The sequence below is a fragment of the Lutra lutra genome, chromosome 12, assembly GCF_902655055.1.
Source record: "Lutra lutra chromosome 12, mLutLut1.2, whole genome shotgun sequence".
NCBI lineage: Eukaryota > Metazoa > Chordata > Mammalia > Carnivora > Mustelidae > Lutra > Lutra lutra.
In genome coordinates, this window is record NC_062289.1 from 64841160 (window position 1) to 64855284 (window position 14125).

General features: G+C 48.8%; 1 protein-coding gene across 1 annotated transcript; it reads left to right on the top strand.

The window, feature by feature from the left end:
* The first annotated feature begins 9536 nt into the window (after window positions 1–9536).
* SLC7A4 (solute carrier family 7 member 4) lies at window positions 9537–13425 on the top strand. Its single transcript, XM_047696988.1, has 5 exons — window positions 9537–9584; window positions 10254–11275; window positions 11759–12399; window positions 12667–12775; window positions 12890–13425. The coding sequence occupies exons 2-5, from the start codon at window positions 10294–10296 to the stop codon at window positions 13078–13080; spliced, it is 1923 nt and encodes a 640-aa protein (XP_047552944.1). The 5' UTR covers window positions 9537–9584; window positions 10254–10293; the 3' UTR covers window positions 13081–13425.
* The last annotated feature ends 700 nt before the right edge of the window (window positions 13426–14125 follow it).

A 14125-nucleotide genomic window follows, 5' to 3' on the forward strand; every position in this document is an offset into this window, starting at 1 on the left:
AGAGAGAGAGATCATAAGTAGGCAGAGAGGCAGGCAGAGAGAGAGGGGAAAGCAAGCTCCCCACTGAGCAGAGAGCCTAATGCTGGTTTCGATCCCAGGACCCTGAGACCATGACCTGAGCAGAAGGCAGAGGCTTAACCCACTGAGCCACACAGGCGCCCCTCAACATTATATGTCATTAGGGAACTGCAACTTAAGACAACAATGAGATATCACTACATACCCGTTAAAATGACAAAAATCCAAAATGCTGACATTACCAAATGTTGCTGAGGATACTGAGCAATAGGAACACTCATTCATTGCCAGTAGGAATGCGAAATGGTACAGCTTGGCAGCTTCTTCAAAGACTAAACATATTCTTACCATATGATACAAGAATTACATTCCTTGGTACAGGCATACCTTGTTTTGTTGCACTTTGCTTTATTGAGTTTTTTATAAATCTTATAAAATGCATTGAGCATTGCCACCCTTCACAGAGCAAGTCTATCAGTGTCATTTTTCCAACCATATTTACTCGCTTTGTGTCTTTCGTCACATTTTGGCAATTCTCATAATATTTCAAACTTTTTTTTAAAGATTTTATTTATTTATTTGACAGACAGAGATCACAAGTAGGCAGAGAGGCAGGCAGAGAGAGAGAGAGAGAGGAGGAAGCAGGCTCCCCGCCGAGCAGAGAACCCAATGTAGGGTTCAAACCCAGAACCCTGGGATCATGACCTGAGCTGAAGGCAGAGGCTTTAACCCACTGAGCCACCCAAGCGCCCCTATTTCAAACTTTTTAACTATTATTGTATCTGTTACGGTGGTCTGTGAGTGATCTTTGCTGTTACTGTTGTAATAGTTACAGGGTGCCACAAACCATGCCCATATATGATGGCAGACTTTGTGGGCAAATATTGTGTGTGTTCTGATTGCTCCACCAACTGGCTGTTTGCCTATCTCTTTCCCTCTCCTCAGGCCTCCCTATTCCCTAAGACATGACAATATTGAAATTAGGCCAATTAATAACCCTGCAATGGCTTCTAAGTGTTCAAGTGAAGAGTCATGTAGCTCTCACTTTAAACCAAAAGGAAGAAATGAGTAAGCTTAATAAGCAAGTCATGCCCAAGGCCAAGATAGGCCAAAACTTAGGTTTCTTGTGGCATATAGTTAGCCAAGCTGAGAATGTGGGAGAAAAAAGTTCTTGAAGGAAGTCGAAAGTACTACTCCAGGAGCACTTGGGAGCTCAGTCAGTTAAGTCTCTGCCCTCGACTCAAGTCATGATCCCAGGGTCCTGGGATTGAGCCATGCATTGGGCTTCCCACTCAGCTGGGGAGTCTACTTGTCCCTCTCCCTCCGGCCCTTCCCCTCTCATGCTCTCACACATGCATGTGCTCTCTCTCTCAAATAAATAAAAACCTTTTTTTGAAAAAGGTGCTACTCCAGTGGACACATGAATGATAGAGAAATAAGAAGACACAGCGTTATTGCTGATCTGGAGAAAGTTTTAGTGGTCTGGATAGAAGATCAAACCAGCCACAGCATTCCCTTAAGTCAAAGCCTAATTCAGAGAAATCCCCTAATTCTCTTAAATTCCATGAAGGCTGAGAGAGGTGAGGAAGCTGCAGAAGCAAAGTTCGAAGCCAGTAGAGGTTGCTTCATGAGGCTTAAGGTTTAACTTAAAGTGCAAGGTGAAGCATCAAGTGCTAATGTAAAAGCTGCAGCAAGTTTTCTAGATTAGCTGAGATAATTCATGAAGGGGGATACACTAAACAACAGGTTTTCAATGCAGACAGGAACAGCTTTCTATTGGAAGAAGATGACCTCTAGGACTTGCACAGATAGAACGGTGAAGTCAATGCTTGGCTTCAACGCTTCAAAGGACAGGCTGACTCTTTTATTAGGGGCTAATGCTGCTAGTGACTTTAAGTGGAAGCCAATGTTTATTTACTATTCCAGAAATCCTATGGCTCTTAAGAATTACACTAAAAAAAAAAGAAAGAAAAAAAGTGGAGTGTCTGGGTGGCTTAGTCACTTAAGCATCTGACTCTTGGTTTCGGCTCAGGTCGTGGTCTCACAGGCTGTGAGATGGAGCCCCACATCAGGCTCTGCACTCAGTGGGGGGTCTGCTCGAAGATTCTCTCCCCCTGCCCCTCCCCCACACGTGTACACACAGTCTCTCTCTCCCTCTCTCTCAAATAAATAAATAAATCTTTTAAAAAAAAGAATTATGATAAATCTCTCCTCCCTGTGCTCTGTAAGTGGAACAACAAAGCCTGGAGGACAGCACAGCTATTTACAACGTGGGTTACTGAATATTTTAAGCCTGCTGTTGAGCCCTCCTGATCAGAAAAAAAAAGATTCCTTTCAAAATATTACTGCTCATTGACAATGCTCCTGGTTATCCAACAGCTCTGATGGAGGTGTGCAATGAGGTTAATGTTGGTTTCACGCCTGCTAACACAACATCCATTCTGCAGCCCATGGATCAAGGAGCAATTTCAACTTTTAAGTCTTATTTTAAAAAATATATTTCATAGGGCACCTGGGTGGCTCAGTCATTAAGCATCTGCCTTCGGCTCAGGTTGCGATCAGGATCCTGAGATTGAGCCCCATGTCTGGCTCTCTGCTTGGCAGGAAGGCTATGTCTCCCTCTCCCACTCCCCCTGCTTGTGTTCCCTCTCTCACTGTGTCTATCTCTGTCAAATAAATTAATAAAATCTTAAAAAGAAAAGAAATACATTTCATAAGAGCACTTGGGTGCCTCAGTTAGTCAAGCATCTAACTTCAGCTCAGGTCATGACCTCAGGATCCTGGGATAAAGCCCTGCATTGGGCTCCCTCTCTCAGCAGGGAGTGTGCTTGTCCCTCTCCCTCTCCCTCTGCCCCTTTCCCTACTCATGCTCTCTCTGTCTCTCTCTCAAATAAATAAATAAAATATTTTTTAAAAATATGTTTCATAAGGCTATAACTGCCATAGATAGTCCTTTGATGGATCTAAGCAAAGTAAGTGGAAAACCTTGTGGAAAAGATCCACAATCCTAGATATCACTAAGAACATTTATGATTCATGGGAAGAGGTCAAAATACCAACAATAGTTTAGAAGTACATTCCAGCCTTGGGGCGCCTGGGTGGCTCAGTGGGTTAAGCCGCTGCCTTCGGCTCGGGTCATGATCTCAGGGTCCTGGGATCGAGTCCCACATTGGGCTCTCTGCTCAGCAAGAAGCCTGCTTCCCTCTCTCTCTCTCTCTCTGCCTTCCTCTCCGTCTACTTGTGATCTCTCTCTGTCAAATAAATAAATAAAATCTTTAAAAAAAAAAAAAAGAAGTACATTCCAACCTTTATGTACAACTTTGAGGAGTTCAAGACTTCAGTGGGGGAAGTAATTGCAGATGTGGTAGAAATAGCAACAGAACTAGAATTAGAAGTGCGCCTGAAGATGTGACTGAATTGCTATAATTCCATGATAACATTTGAACAGATGAGGAGTTGCTGCTTATGGATAAGCAAAGAAAGTAGTTTCTTGAGATAGAATCTACTCCTGGTGAAGATGTTGTGAAAACTGTTGAAATGACAGGAAGACTGAGTGGCTCAGTGGGTTGGGCGGCCAACTCTTGATTTTGGCAGGGGTCGTGATCTCGGGGTCATGGGATTGAACACCATGCTGGGCTCTGAGCTCAGTGTGGAGCCTGCTTGTCCCTCTCCCTCTGCTCCTCCTCCATCCCCACTCTCTCTCTCTCAAATAAATAAATGAATAAAATCTTTAAAAAAGGAAATTGTTGAAACGACAACTAAAGATATAGTTGTCTAGATATATATAAGATATAGATATATATAAGATATATATATATATATATAAGATATAGATATATAAAGATAAAGATATATCATAAACTTAGTTGATAAATCGGTGGCAGGGTTTGAGTGGATTCACTCCAATTTTGAAAGAAGTTCTAGTGGGGGTGAAATGTTATCAAACAGCATTGCACATTACAGACAAATTGTTTGTGGAAGCAAGAGTCCATCATTGCGGGAAACTTCACGTCTTACTTTAAGAAATTGCCACAGTTGGGGCGCCTGGGTGGCTCAGTGGGTTAAGCCTCTGCCTTCGGCTCAGGTCGTGATCTCAGGGTCCTGGGATCGAACCCTGCATCGGGCTCTCTGCTCAGCGGGGAGCCTGCTTCCCCCTCTCTCTCTGCCTGCCTCTCTGCCTACTTGTGATCTCTGTCTGTCAAATAAATAAATAAAATCTTAAAAAAAAAAAAGAAAGAAATTGCCACAGCCACCCCAGCCTTCAGCAATAACCACCCTGGTCAGTCAGCAGCCATCAACATCAAGGCAAGACCCTCTCCTCCAGCAAAAAGATTGATTCATTGAAATGTCACACGATGTTTAGCATTTTTTAGCAATAAAGTATTTTTTCATTTTATAATTTTTAAAAAGGTTTTATTTATCTATCTGGCAGAAAGAGAGAGCAAGCACAAGCAGCGGGAGCAACAGGCAGAGAGAGACGCGACTCCCCACTGAGCAAGGACCCCCCCCCAACATGGGGCTTGATCCCAAGATGTTGCGATCATGAGCTGAGCCAAAGGCAGATGCTTACCCAACTGAACCACCCAGGCACCGTAGTACTTTTTCATTAATGTATGTATATTGTTTTTCATAATGCTGCTGCACACTTAATAGACTACAGTATAGTGTAAACATAACTTTTATATGCACCAGGAAACCAAAAATTTCATTTGACTTGCTTTATTGTGTTATTTGTTTTATTCAGTGGAATCAACCTGCAATATCTCCAAGATATGCCCATATTTGCGCAAATGAGTTGACAGCTTATGTCCACACCAAAACTTGGTCATGGATGTGTCTAGTAGCTTTATTCATAATTGCCAAACTGGGAAGCAACCCAGATAAACTTCAGTACATGCATGGATAAATAAACTATGGTTCACCCAGATAATGTAGTATTACTCAGCACTGAAAAGAAATGAGCTATCAAGACATGAAAAGACATGGAGGAATCTTAAATGCATAGTACTAAATGAAAAAAATCTTAAAAGGCTGTATACTGTATGATTCCAATTATGTGACGTTCTGGAAAAAGCAAAACCGTGGCAATCAGTGGTTGCCAGGGGTTAGGGTGGAGCAAAGGAGGAACAGGCAAAGCACAGAGGATTTTTAGGACAGTAAAACAATTGTGTATGATATAATAATGGTGGATACACATTATACATTTGCCAAAACCCATAGAATGTAGGACATCTATGGACACTGAGTGTAGACTATGAACCCTGAGTGATAATGGTGTGTCAATGTAGGCTTACTGATTATAACACACGTATCACTCTGCAGGGGGTACTGATTTTTTTGGGGGGGTGTTGTGCTTGTGTGAGGATAGGGGGTATATAGGAACTACACCATCTGCTCAATTTTGTTATGAACCTAAAACTGCTCTAAAAAAATAAAGTCTATTTTTTAAGGATTTTAAAGGTTGGGGTGCCTGGGTGGCTCAGTGGGTTAAGCCTCTGTCTTCAGCTCAGGTCATGATCTCAGGGTCCTGGGATCGAGCCCCACATCGGGCCCTCTTCTCAGCAGGGAGCCTGCTTCCCCCCCCCACCGCCCTCTGCTTGCCTCTCTGCCTACTTGTGATCTCTGTCTCTGTCAAATAAATAAAAAATTTAAAAAAAAATAAAGGTCAATTGGCCATAGATTAAAATTGGACAGATTAAAATTAAAATTTTTAAAAATCAGTTGGTCATGTTTCTGGATTCTCAGCCCTATTCCATTGATTCATATATCTATCCTTTTCTCTGTAATACACTGTATTGAATACTGTAGCTTTGTAGTCAGTTTAGAAATCAAGAAGTGGGAGTACTCCAACTTTGTTCTCTTTTTTCAAGATTATTTTATTATTATTATTTTTTAGATTTTATTTATTTATTTGACAGAAAGAGAGAGAGCACAAGCAGGAGGAGTGGGGGCCAGAGGGAGAGAGAGAAGCAGGCCCGCTGCTGAGCAGGGAGCTCAATGCAGAGCTATATCCCAAGACCCTGGGATCATGACCTTAGCAGAAGGCAGACACCTAACCAACTGAGCCACCCAGGTGCCCCAGATTCCTTTTTTTTTTTTTTAAAGATTTTATTTATTTATTTGACAGCCAGAGATCACAAGTAGGCAGAGAGGCAGGCAGAGAGAGAGGAAGGAAAGCAGGCTCCCCGCTGAGCAGAGAGCCCGATGCGGGGCTCGATCCCAGAACCCTGGGATCATGACCTGAGCCGAAAGCAGAGGCTTTAACCCACTGAGCCACCCAGGTGCCCCTCCTTTTTTTTTTTTTAAGTAATCTCTCCACCCAACGTGGGGTTTCAATTCAGAACTCTGAGATCAAGAGTCACATGCTCCACAAACTGAGCTAGCAAGGCGCCCCTTCAACTTTATTCTTTTTCAGAATCGTTTTTGCTATTCTGGGTCCCTTGCATCTCCATATGAATTTTAGGATCAGCTTGATAATTTCTGCAAACAGGTAGTTGGGTTTTCGATAGGCATTGCACTGCATCAGGAGACAGGTTTGGGGAGCGCTGTCATCGTAACAATATTGTATTCCAGTCTATGAACATGAGATGTCTTTCCACTTATTTAGGTCTTCTTTAATTTGTGTGCAAGTCTTGCATTTCTTAAGTTAAATTTATTCTAAGCATCCTTTTCCCCAGCTTTAATGAGATATAATTGATGTATTATTCTAAATATCTTTATAAATATATTTATTTTTGAGACTCTGTAAGCAGAGTTATTTTCTTAATTTCATTCTGGAGAGTTCATTGCTAATATATAGGAATACAATTGATTTTGGAATTTTTCCCCAGCTTTATTGAGATATAATTAACAAAACTGTAAGATATTTAAAGCATACATCACAATGATTTGATTACTTAAACACTGTGAAAGGTTTCTTCCCATCTAGTTCATTAACACATCCATCGCATCACATATTTATTTTTTTTGTGTGAGAACATTTAAGGTCCACTCTCCGAAAATTTCAATTATGTAATACAGTGCTGTCAAATATAGTCACCATATTACACATTAGATTCTCTGATATATATATATACACACACATATATATATATACATATACATATACATATACATATACATATACATATACATATACATATACATATATATATATATTACTCTTGTATTCTGCACTTTTTCTGGACTTGTTTATTATTTATTTCATTGGGTTGATCCCTTAGGATTTTCTATACATAAGATCATTTCATCTGGGACTAGAGATAGTTTTACTTCTTTTCCAGTTTGGATTCCTTTTATTGCACATGCTTGCCTAATTGCTATGGCTACTACCTCCAGTAAAATGTTGAGTACAAGTGGTGAGAGGAGACATCCTTATGTTGTTATCACAAGGGAAAGCTTTCAGTTTTTTACCATTGAGCATATAAGCCAAAGGTTGGTTGGTTGGTTGGTTGGTTGGTTGGTTGGTTGGTTGGTTTTTTAAGCCATAGGTTTTTCATAGCAGGCTGTGGATGTTCCCTTTTATTCCTCATTTGGTGAGTGCTTGTTTTCTGTGTATGTTAAGATGATCATGTGGTTTGGTTCTTTATTTTATTAGCATGGCATGTTACATTGCTTGATTTTCCTATGTTAAACCTTGCATTCCTGGGATAAATTCCACTTGGCCCTTTTTATATGTTGATGGATTCAATTTGCTATTATTTTGTTGAGAAAGTAGTCTGTAGTGTTTCTTTCTTGTGATGCCTTTGGCTTTGCAGAATAAGTGAGGTATTCCCTCCCCCTCTCTCCCTCCTCCTCCTCTTCCTTCTTTTTCTCTTTTTGGTGCTTTAGCGTCACTGCGTCTTCATCAGGTTGCTCTTTGTAACTGCCTTGCTCAGCGGGGTCCCAGAACTTGGCCCTGTCACATCCCCAAAGGTTACAGTTCACTGTGTCAGCTATGTTTGCCCTCAAATATGTACTTATATACGTGGAGAGCCTTCTCTGGATGGTTAAAAAGTCAGTTCTCTGAAACACTGCGTGCCAGTTCTCAGGTGGTTGTTGATGAAGCCTGGGGGAGAGCTTTTGTTACAAACCTGCCCCAGTCTCCTGGGTTGAAATGCATTTTTCTAGGGTGTCTGGATGGCTCAGTGTGTTAAGCCTCTGCCTTTAGCTCAGGTCATGATCTCAGTGTCCTGGATTGAGCCCCACAGTCAGGTTCTCTGCACAGCAGGGAGCCTGCTTCCCCATCTCTCTCTGCCTCCCTTTCTGCCTACTTGTGATCTCTCTCTGTCGAATAAATAAATAAATAATTTTTAAAAAGAAATGCATTTTTTTAGATTTTTGTGGAGGCATTTCTGCTTACTTATGTTTAGACCAAGGGGAGCAAGGTAAGGGAGATGTCATCCCTGTAGGAAGTGGGAGCCCATCTGAAGTTCCTCAAGACAACGTCAACAGAATATCAGAAGGGATCAAGGGGGTTGGCCAAGGCAGTGTTCCAAGTGGCGCCATCTTGCTGGGAGTCCCCCACCCTGTCACCAGCTCATTGATCCAGAGTGGCTGTAGGTACCCCTAAAATCCGTTTTGGTTTTGCTTTACTTGCATGGACTACCATGATTTTGCTGACAAGTTAACACCATGTCACACCAAATTTTTCATTTTCAAAAAGTGAAAAAAGCAGGACAAAGACCCCTCAGCCCCAGGAATAAGGAAGCCTGAGGGGAACTTTCGAGGACTCCATGATGGGACATGGGGACCACCTGTGGTGTGGGGAGTGGCATGGAGTAGTGCTCAGCATATGACCTCTCACTGATACCCACAAGTGGGAAGCTGCTGTTGGGGTCCCCCAGGGTTCTCCAAGCCTGACAGGTGCTCCTAGGCCAGGAGGGGTTGTCACTGGCATCTGCAGGGCCCTGGGAGTGCCCTGAACTGGAAGGCTATAGATTGTTGCCTTTTAGGACAAGGCTCAGAGCATCCGGCATGAGTTCTTCCAACACACAGAACCCTCCCAAAAATTCTGCACTCCCTCGCCAATGTATGAGGGTGGCTTACTGCCATCCCACTGTACAGGACCGGTCAGGGATTGCCTGAGGTTACTCAGCCAGACCCACACTTTATCTTACCAGAGGTTTGCCTGACCCCGCCCCCAAAACGCCCCAGTGTTGGGGGAAGGGAACGTGAATAATGACCAGCTGAAAGGAGTACCTGTGCAGAGGTGAAGAATCAAGGAGGGTTACTGCAGCAGTGGCAAAGGGAAGGGTTCCAGATCCCTCCAGACTGGGTCCTTAACCTTGCCTGCCTCCCAGGGTCACCCGGGGGGTGATCTGAATTAGCCACTTACCTGGTGGCCTGGGCTTCCCCATCTGTGAACCAGACACAGTAACAGGACGTCCGTAGATTTGGTGACTTAGGGGCTCCATCAGGTGAGGTATGGGTATGGTGGGCTACGTGGGTGCTTAAGCGAATGGCGAGGTGGGTGGGGCTTCGTGCTGGATCTGGCTCAGGATGGGTGGGGGCGGGCTCTGCGCGCAGGCGGCGTCAGCCAGGCCAGGCAGGCACAGCGTGCAGAGCAGTGGCAGCAGTGACAGCAGGTGAGTCTCAGCGACTTCTGCAGGGACGTGCTCGAGCCTGAGAGGAGGCAAAGGCTCGGATTCCCGGGTGGAACTGGCTCCGCAGGCGGTGGCAGTGGCAGCGGGCGGCGGTGGCCTGTTGGGGCGGGGGCAGGGAATGGAGCTTTGGCTTCGGGGGGCTCGGCCAAAACCAAGTCCCTCGGGGTGGTGTGTGTGTGTGTGTGTGTGTGTGTGTGTGCGCGCGCGCGCGCGCGCGCGGGGTGGTGAGTGCCACCGTCTGAGCCCTGGAGGCCACCTGGTTCAGCCCAGGACAGCAGAGCCCCTCCTGTTCCGGGTCCTGGTGGCCCTGCCCAGCTCCCGGGAAGCCTGGGGTTTCCACGCTGCTCTCCGATTACCCGACCAAGGAGCCTTTCCCAACTGCACTTCGTAGAGCTGCACCCTTTTCACCCTCAGAATCCCCCCACCACACTAAAGCGCCCAGGTCCAGCAGCACAAGGTTCCCTCACCTGCCCAGAGGCCGACAGGATCTCCATTCTTCCCTGTGTGACCTTCTGTCCACTCCTGACTGATCCCAGCCCCCAGGCAAACTAGCTATGCAGGCACTCGGGTCCCCAGGGGGATGAACGGAGCAGGCTGAAGCCTGGTCCGTACCTGGTTGGGCAACCTGTCATTCCCCTCTGGCCCTGGTAGGTGCAGGCAGCTGGCCTGGTGCTCCTCTCAGCTGCCCATCATGGTCAGGGGGCTGCCCAGCGCTGCCGGCCTGGCGCGCTTCTGCCAAAAACTGAACCGGCTGAAGCCGCTGGAGGAGTCAACCATGGAGACATCCCTACGGCGCTGCCTGTCCACGCTGGACCTGACCCTGCTGGGCGTGGGTGGCATGGTGGGCTCGGGCCTCTATGTGCTCACAGGCACTGTGGCAAAGGAGATGGCCGGCCCTGCGGTGCTCTTGTCCTTCGCGGTGGCCGCCGTGGCCTCCCTGCTGTCTGCGCTGTGCTATGCGGAGTTTGGGGCCCGGTTGCCCCGCACAGGCTCTGCCTACCTGTTCACCTACGTGTCCATGGGTGAGCTGTGGGCCTTCCTCATCGGCTGGAACGTGCTCCTGGAGTACCTCATTGGTGGTGCAGCCGTGGCCCGTGCCTGGAGTGGCTACTTGGACTCTATGTTCAACCACCGCATCCACAACTTCACCCAGGCCCACATTGGAACCTGGCAGGTGCCCCTGCTGGCCCACTACCCAGACTTCCTGGCTGCCGGGATCATCCTTTTGGCCTCTACCTTCATCTCCTGCGGAGCCCGAGTTTCCTCCTGGCTCAACCACGCCTTCTCTGTGGTCAGCCTGGTCCTCATAATCTTTATCATCATCCTGGGTTTCATCCTGGCCCGCCCGCACAACTGGAGTGCCGAGGAGGGGGGCTTTGCGCCTTTTGGCTTCTCCGGCATCATGGCCGGCACCGCCACCTGCTTCTACGCCTTCGTGGGCTTTGATGTCATTGCTGCCTCCAGCGAGGAAGCCAGGAACCCGAAGCAAGCCGTGCCGATAGCCATCTCCATCTCGCTTAGCCTGGCCGCCGGCGCCTACATCCTCGTCTCCACTGTGCTCACCCTCATGGTGCCATGGCACAGCCTGAACCCTGACTCCGCCCTAGCGGACGCCTTCTACCGGCGGGGCTATAGCTGGGCTGGCTTCATCGTGGCAGCTGGCTCCATCTGCGGTAAGGGTCCTTTCCAGCACAGTGGGAGTGAACAGGGCAGTGGGGCCCCCACCCTAAGCTTCCTGGGGAGCACTTCTCCATCTGAGTCTGTTACCAGTTGCATAACAGGTCCAAGAAGGTGCTAACCATTAGACTCTCCAGGCTTGTTGGAAGGGCCCTCCTCACTGTTCCTTCCCCCAATGATACCTAAAATAGCACTTCTAAGCCTGTGCTTCTAGGTCCTTTGCTGGGAAAAGGGCTCAACGCTCATCAAATTCTCTGATGGGCCTGTCGCCTAAACTAGGGTGTCCCATTCCTGGTGGTGGGGGTTGGAGGGATGGAGAGGGTAATAATCCAACATCCCACATACACTCAGGCTCACTTTGAGATCCCAGACAGACTCATGCCTATGTTCCCAAGGGGTTGTGCCTGTCCTGGCTCCCAGTGGGGGCCCCTGGTGGGCCTGTCCACTATGCTGACCAGTTCACCCACCCTCTGCCACAGCCATGAACACTGTCCTGCTCAGCAGCCTCTTCTCCCTGCCACGCATCGTCTATGCCATGGCCGTCGACGGGCTCTTCTTCCAGGTGTTTGCCCGAGTGCACCCCCGGACGCAGGTGCCCTTGGCAGGCATCGTTGTATTCGGGGGCCTCATGAGTTTACTGGCGCTGCTGCTGGACCTCGAGGCATTGGTCCAGTTCCTGTCCATTGGCACGCTGCTGGCCTACACTTTCGTGGCCACCAGCATTCTGGTGCTACGCTTCCAAAAGGCCCCTCCAGCCAGTTCCCCAGGCCCAGCCAGCCCTGGCTCCAGGGTCAAAGAGTACCACTCTTTCTCAGACCACATACAGCTGGTGGGCACTGAGCAGACCTCAGGCCCCGAGCCCGGGCAGCTGCGGCCAGCCCTGAGGCCCTACCTGGGCTTCCTAGGCAGGTTCAGCCCTTCAGCTGCTGTGGCTTGGGCACTCGGCATCCTGGTGGCCTCAGCCATCACTCTGGCCTGTGTCCTGGTCTTCGGGGACTCAGCCCTGCACCTCCCCTACTGGGGCTACATCCTGCTGCTCCTGCTCAGCTCTGTCACATTTCTGCTCAGCCTCCTCGTCCTGGGGGCCTACCAGCAACAGCGTCTGCAAGACACCTTCCAGGTACCTCCCCCAGCCAATGGCCACTGGCTCTCAGCCCAGCTAGCTCTTTTTGCCCCTTCCTCTCCTCTGCTGTGCCAGGATGAACCAGGGTTCACAGGGGTGGGGGCGGCCATGCACCCATCCCTCTCTTTTTCTGCATGACAAGGGGGGCTCTTATTTCCCAGATGTCCAGAGATGGAGAAAGGTTCTGTGGACTCTTGAGAAATCAGGCCCTGAGCCAGCAGACCTTCCCTACAGCCCAGCCCAGCCCCACTCTTGCCCCCTCAGATCCCCATGGTGCCCTTGACTCCAGCCCTGAGCATCCTCCTCAACATTAGCCTCATGCTGAAGCTAAGCTACTTGACTTGGCTGCGCTTCTCCATCTGGCTGCTGATCGGTGAGTGGGGGGGGGGGGGCAGGGTGGGGGCCCCAGGAGGGCTGCCGGGAGAAGGCAAGCGAGGAGGGCAAGCAGGGCTGGGACCCGCCCCTCAGTCTCCCACAACTCCTGCAGGACTCACTGTGTATTTTGGCTATGGCATCTGGCACAGCAAAGAGAACCAGCGGGAGCCGCCGGAGCTGACTGCCACACGCTACGTGGTGTTCCCCAGCACCAGCCTAGAGGAGGTGGTACAGCCAGTGCAGCCCTCCAGCCAGGTGCCTGCCCAGGAGCCCAGCCCCATGGAGCAGCCTACCAGTCCATGAATCAAGCAAGAGGCCTGTCCTTGCTTGCTCTGCCCCTCCCCCATGTCCTCAGGATCCCAGAGGGGTAGGGAGTCCCTCGTCTCGGACCCAGCTCAGGTTTGCAGGCCTGTCCATGCTGAGGGGGTCCTCGAGACCTTGGGGCCTTAGCCCAAGTGCCTAGTTTTGGGTTTGGGGGAGTGGGCCATGGCCACTGCTGGTGGGGTGAATATTTTGTTGAGCGCCTTCATGTTCATGAGCAAGTCTAGCTATCTGAGCAGGTGGGGTGGATGAGGGTGGCGGGGGGGTTGTGGGAGGGGTGGCCCGCAACCCCAGATAGCCACAATAATAACCTACTGGCCAGCCACATGCCCTGCTGCTGTGTCCACTGTTTCTTTTCTTTTCTTTTTTTTTTTTTTTAAGATTTTACTTATTTATTTGACAGACAGAGATCACAAGTAGGCAGAGAGGCAGGCAGAGAAAGAGGAAGGGAAGCAGGCTCCCTGCTGAGCAGAGAGCCCCATGCCCCGGCTCCGTTCCAGGACCCTGGGATCATGACCTGAGCTGAAGGCAGAGGCTTTAACCCACTGAGCCACCCAGGCGCCCTGTGTCCACTGTTTCATTCCTTGTGGCGCTGAGTGCTTTCCTGCCCATCCCCTTAGCCCCCAAGAAGCAGGTTATTGTCTCCAATTCACAGCAAAGATGCCGAGGTTTGGCAAGAGGGAGGCACCAGCTCTGGGACTACCCTGAATCAGACACACCACATGGCCTGGGTCCTAGGGGAGGGCTAGTGCCCTCAGCCCAGCTCAGAGGGGAGCTCTATATACCCCTACACACACCAAGAGAGGAAGGGTGCTTGAAAAGGGCAAACTCAGGCTCTCCCCACCCGAGGCTCTCCCCATATGTCCCTTGGTCGGGGGAGGCAGATTAGAGAGCAAAGTCTGGGCCCCAGAAAGGTTGTCTAGGAAGGGCAGGGGAGTTCCAGGGTCCTCCTGGGTTCCCAAGGCTCCCAGAAAGCATAGCATGCCCCCGAGGCCTGCCCAGGGCTCCTCTGAGGTGTGTACCTACA